Source organism: Thalassophryne amazonica, chromosome 23 (genome assembly GCF_902500255.1).
Source record: "Thalassophryne amazonica chromosome 23, fThaAma1.1, whole genome shotgun sequence".
Taxonomy (NCBI): domain Eukaryota; kingdom Metazoa; phylum Chordata; class Actinopteri; order Batrachoidiformes; family Batrachoididae; genus Thalassophryne; species Thalassophryne amazonica.
The window spans coordinates 27,471,473-27,477,477 of NC_047125.1; the positions used below are offsets into that span (position 1 = coordinate 27,471,473).

General features: G+C 37.9%; 1 protein-coding gene across 1 annotated transcript; it reads left to right on the top strand.

Annotated features, from left to right (window-relative positions):
* The first annotated feature begins 2,176 nt into the window (after positions 1 to 2,176).
* On the top strand, positions 2,177 to 5,801 carry LOC117505493 (myelin-oligodendrocyte glycoprotein-like). Its single transcript, XM_034165171.1, has 6 exons — positions 2,177 to 2,272; positions 3,022 to 3,387; positions 3,491 to 3,580; positions 4,071 to 4,180; positions 4,277 to 4,474; positions 5,428 to 5,801. The coding sequence occupies exons 1-5, from the start codon at positions 2,197 to 2,199 to the stop codon at positions 4,352 to 4,354; spliced, it is 720 nt and encodes a 239-aa protein (XP_034021062.1). The 5' UTR covers positions 2,177 to 2,196; the 3' UTR covers positions 4,355 to 4,474; positions 5,428 to 5,801.
* The last annotated feature ends 204 nt before the right edge of the window (positions 5,802 to 6,005 follow it).

Consider the following 6,005-nt stretch of genomic DNA (forward strand, 5'->3'; position numbering starts at 1 on the left):
GTGCGCTGGCTCAGTAGTTCAGTACTAGACACCCATAAAAAGGTAAGTCCCTTCAGCTGCTCCAGTGTTTTCACTCAAGAGTCGGCACAGCAAATCAAAGGTAGATCTGCATGTTGATTTGGCAAAGATTTTACACCGAATTCACTTTCTGACACAATTCCATATTGCATTGACAAATGTGGCAGGGGTGGGTTTGAACCGAGAACCTTCTGCACTGAAACCAAACACACTAACCACTTGGTCACCACTGCTGCTGAGTCTAAATTCCAAAATAACACTTAATTTAGTCAAAAGAAAGTAATTCACACTCGAGAAGGAAAAGTCAAAGGCTGTGGAATTCTAAGTGGGAAACATGGACATGGATTCTGATGTGGAAGTAACATCTGTTTGCTTGTTAACAAAAATAAAATGTCCCTTATCAGAATCAAATTTATTGCCAAATAAGTTCTCACATACAAGGAATTTGATCTGGTGTTTATTGGTGCGTAAACAGCAATAAAAAGAAAAGGAAAACTACTTCTGTAAGAAGTAAAGGAGGCAAATAGACAAATGGGCAAAACTATGTTCACTGTCAAATAAATATAACATAGTGGAATGGGGCTGTGCAAGGCATGCAGATGTACAGTACCTTTCAGTACAGGGATGATCAGTCTGTACTTTGTGGGAGTGAGGGGGGGCAGGGTAAATGGGGTCTCTGGCATTATTTATAAGTCTAGTTGCAGACAGAAAGAAACTGTTTTTGTGTCTTGAGGTTTTAGTCCTGGCAACCGTCTGGCAGAGGGGATTGTGACAAAAAGTTTGTGTCCTGGGTTAGAGGGATCGACCACTATCTTCTTGCTTGCCTCAGGGCCCTGCAGATGTAAAGGTCCTGTAGGGATGGCGGGTTGCAGTCGATCAGCAGTCTGCTCCTTTCCTGAGCAGTGGCAGCAGCGTACCAGACGGTGATGGAAGAGGAGATGATGGACTAAATGATGGCAGTGCAGAAGTTCACCATCATTGTTTTTGGCAGGTTGAACTTCCTTAGCTGCCACAGAAAGTACATCCTCTGTTGTGCTCTCTTGGTGAGAGAACTGTTCAGATCCCACTTGAGGTCCTGGGTGATGGTAATCCCCAGGTAATGGAAGGACTCCACAATGGTGACTGAGAATTCACACGGGATGATGGGGTTGGCCAGGACTGGGTTCTTTCTGAAGACAACAACCATCACCACTGTCTTGAGGGCATTGCATTCCGGATTGTTCTGTTTGCATCAGGACACCAGGTAATCAATCTTTTTATTTTTACTTTTAAATGACTGTTTTCTTGTATTTTCTGTAGAATTGTATTGGTTAAAGCTAAAACCTGACAGAACATCGGTCTGTTATGAAAGGCTGAAAACTTCACATTCCTATACTCATCGTTAGCTAGCAAGCTAGCTTGCCGCTCCAATAACAAACATTTACCTTAAGGAACACATGGAAATAAACATACATATGAGATTTTCATCCATGTGGATTGTACTTTTAATATAAACAAATTAATACATTCAAATTGAGACTGATTATTTGAGTTATTTGTTAACTGTTTAATATAATTTTAAACAAATTAGATTTATTTGTGGTAAATACATAAATCTAACCCGACTGAGTTTTGTCGTGGGCGACTGTTACCACAGTTTCATTTTTATCGACTCACAATAATTTTTTTATTATGGTAAATGGACTGCATTTATATAGTGTTTTTCCATCTGCATCAGGCTCAAAGCGCTTTACAATTATGCCTCACATTCACCCCGATGTCAGGGTGCTGCCATACAAGACACAGTTTGGGTTTTTGTTTTGTTTTTGTTGTTGGTTTTTTTTGCTGTTTGTTTTTTTTAGTCTATTTCTTTGACTTATTGTTGCTGTTGTTGCTCGGCAACGTGTTGCCAGATTGGGTGGTTATACGCTCACTCAGTGCCTGTATGCTTTCCCTGCATTGCTTCGTATGATACACTATTTTAAGCCATTGAGAGTAAAAAAAAACAAAAAAAAACTGAACAAATATCTAATAAAATAAATCTTATATTTGGGGATTTTGTGTGACTTTTGGCGTGTTATGGTTTTGAACTGAGAGTGCGCCTGCACGTGATCTGTGACGTCACGTGCAATGCCCAGAAATATATTTCCATCTTTTCCTCTTTCAGTTTAGTTTTGTGTCTCTGCTTTGACCAGTCTCATGAGAACTGCGCGGTTTTCTTCCACAGCTTCACTTTGGATGTTGGCTCTTGTCATATCTTTCACTCTGGTTGAAGGTAAGCGCCTTTAGTTTAATGTGTTATTTTACTTGATTAACTGTAAATAATCGTCATGGAAACTTGAACAGACCCACGTTCTCAGACCAGTTAATGAATGTGATTCTTAAGTACAGATTCTGTTAAGAATTGTGTTTTTAGGACTGAGATATTTTGTGTTTAAAGTGGATAAATAATGTAGAGCTGAAACATTTACAGACTGTAATGTGGATGTTTTTAGACCCTGATCGATATGGGCTTTTGAGGGGGCGGGGCTGAGACCGATACTATGGAGTCTTAAAAAAGATAATAGTCATAATTTCAATACTGATATATCTGCCGATATATACAAATGTTTATTTCTTGATGACTTTTATGGAATGTAAGAGACAAAAGCCAAACAGATTTATATATAAATACAACTGTTGATGTGTATTCTGCCACTTTTGGCTTGTTTTGTTCAGGGAAATGATGTACATCGCACTGCCATCATTTTTGCCGTAACACCATTTCCACCAACCAGTGTTTCTCGTCATTGTTAATTCTGTTTTTAAAAAAAAAAAAAGTTTTGTGAAAGTTTAATATTAGCTAATATTATTAGCCAATCAATAATATTGGTCAGATTCTACCCGTCTTTATTTTATTAGTACTGCAGTGTTGATCAGGCTGGCAGGCTAAATTTTTCATCAATATATATGTTAAAAGTCAAAAAATAATAAATTCACCATTTTTGCATGTGTTGTTAATTTTATCGGTTTTTGTTTTTCCAGGTCGACACCGGGTCATCGGCTCAGGCGAGCCAGTTGTTGCTGCCGTGGGCTCTGATGCTATTTTGCCATGTCGCGTGGAGCCCGAGCTCAACGTGGAGGACATGACGTTCGAGTGGTCGACACCTGACCCAAAACACCCGCAGACCCAGGTGATATTTCTGTATGTGCACCGGGACCGCAGTGAGTTGACGGCTATGAAGAATGCATTCTTCAAGGACAGGACGACGCTGTCTCTGGAGAATCTGAAACATGGGAACATTTCTTTGAAGATCCTGAACGTGACACTCAGAGACATTGGACGATACAAATGTTTAGTCCACAGATTAGATGGTGAAAAGCAGGAGGGGACTGTTGAACTCATCATCGGTGCATAGACTTTATTTCCTCTGTTCTTCATCTTATCCCATGTCCTTCTTAATATCAGGATATTTATTCATTCATGCATCATGTTGCTTTTTCTCCTTCTCAGCATCATCCTCAAATAGTTTGACCACAGAGACGCCTCTGCATCCCACAGAAGTCCAAACTCCAGGTCTGACAAAAGAGGTGGACCATACTGGTAAGAAATGCAGTTTGCTGAGAAAAGAAACGGTGTTCAAAGTACTCAATTTAAGCTTCTACACAGTTTGATTATATTAGTGCTTGGTGGCTTTCCTCACTTGTCTCCTTCATGCATGCTCACTCACTTTTTGGGGACATCCTGCTCTCATCAGATTACTGCATCGTCGTCCTCTAAATTATTATTATTATTATTTTTTACCTGGCTGTAAAAGTGATTATTTATTCCCCATTATCCATGACATTATGTCATGTTGTATGAATTATATATATATATATATATATATATATATATATATATATATATATATATATATATATATATATATATATATATATATAATTTTTTTTTTACTTATTTTTTCCAGAAATGATGGAGTAAAGTTTAAATTTCTCTCTTTGGATGTAGCACACTGTCGTTGTTGTGGATTTTATATTATTATTATTATTATTTTAATTCTGATGTTAAGTTGCCCTCTGTGTTCCATCAGGTCGTCCTGTTCAGCATTTCGGTCTAGTCGCCACGCTGGTTGTTTTGCTGCTTTTGGTCGCCGGCATTGTCGCCACATTTTTGTTCAAAATAAAACATCCAATGCAACATGTGAGTCAGACGCTGTCATCATCTCCATGTCTTTATTACTTTGATGTTGTTTGAAATATCAGCGTTTTAACTTTTTATTATTCTTGTTACCTCCAGGATGTTATCAAAATACCTGCAGTGGACAAAACTACTTCACCTTTCGATGCCTTGCTCAACTATTGTTGGATGGCATAAACCTCGCCTGGATTTTTTCATTGATTTCTAATCCAGCAGTGCCCCCTGCAGCTGCAGACGTGATTGGTATGAATGAGATTTTTGTGACACTACAACAGGAAAATCGTGCTGACAAAACCTGTAAGTTTGACTGACTGGTGTTCCACTAACCTCTGTTCCTTGTGTCATATATCATGTGCAAAACCTGGTGATGGTGCGTGTGTTACATCAAAATCTGTGGCATTTTCTTCCTCTTTAAAAAAGAAAAACGAAATTAAAATCGGGATACCTGTTACATTTAGTTTCCTGAAAAGGTATTTAATTCCGTTTTAATGAGTAGAGGAAGTTGAATATAAAAGAATAGGTTATGGAATTAAAGAACTGGAAGGAAGAGCTCTTTGTTTTTTGTTTGTTTTTAATAAGTGGGGTGGGGGGGGGGGTGACTCATCAGATCATATGACATCTGACTTCTTTGTGCGTGATTTTTGTGCAAGTCATGCTTGTGTCATAAACACGCAATGCTGAGTCATAGTCACTGACAAAACAAGGATGCTAGCCCTCTTACCAAAGTGACAGTTTAACGCCTCTCTGTTGCTACAAGTAGCTAAACTGGATAAAAATTTATGTTGTTAAAAGAGTTAACAATAAAATATGTTCAGATCACATTTTGGCACGGGCACAGTTTTAAAAGAATCAATTTAATACCAAGTCACGAATATGATGTTTACTATGTGAGACGCCAAGTTGAAGAATTCACAACATTAAAACCATATGTCATACAGGTAACTCGCGTTTCAGATTAAATCACGGTTGATTTGTGGACCCCAAAAATGTAGACTACTGATTTTTAGTCACCAACCTCATTAATTCACGGTCTGATTTTGTGGACCCCAACTTATGCGCGTTAACGGGGTTCACTTGTATACATAATGCAAATAAGATCTAGGTAAATTTAATTTGTTACCCTGCCAGTAAACATCAAATCAGTCCTTCCTGTCTTGTTTTGTTTTCCCCCCAAAATGAGCATTGATTTATTTTTAATGGGGATGTTAATGAGATTCTGCAAAAACTGACATCTCATTCTGCTTCCACAGCTCATCTAAAGTACAAAAGACGTATCTGCCATTGAACGTGGGATAAAGTGGTGAAACAGGACGCAGAGATCTTTCACACTGTGGGTCACATTTTCTTGTCTGAACATTTTTTTTTTTATTAAAAAATTCAACCCAGTAAAAGACTACATTAGCTCTCGGCTGGCCCAGAGAGTGAAATTTTGTAATTTTTGTAATTCTGCAAAATTTTGTAAGTATTCGAGGGACCTGAGACTTTGCAATTTTCCAAATTACCTCATATGTATTTTGTTTAAAGGTTTCTGTATAAAATTGACCAACAGTAATGTAACTCATTTACACCTGTATTACCATATTCGCCCATCAGTGGGCCCAGGGACAAGCATCAGCACCCCCCCCCCCTTTTTTTCTTTTTTTTTTGAAGTAGAAGAAAGTTGTTTAAATGCCCACTCAAAATTTTAATAAATTAGAACATATTTATGAAATGAGAAAAGGACATTTTTGTTGCAGGCCAACAAAAATGGGTGAGTCATTTGTGACTTACTTTTTATTTGTAATGAAATCAGACATTTTATTCAACTGGGCATTCTGACGAACACAGT

Coding starts and splice junctions, on each gene's coding strand:
- LOC117505493 (XM_034165171.1), top strand. CDS start 2,197: ATGAGAACTGCGCGGTTTTCTTCCACAGCTTCACTTTGGATGTTGGCT. Junction 2,273..3,021: donor ATCTTTCACTCTGGTTGAAG/GTAAGCGCCTTT, acceptor TTGTTTTTCCAG/GTCGACACCGGGTCATCGGC. Junction 4,181..4,276: donor TAAAACATCCAATGCAACAT/GTGAGTCAGACG, acceptor TGTTACCTCCAG/GATGTTATCAAAATACCTGC.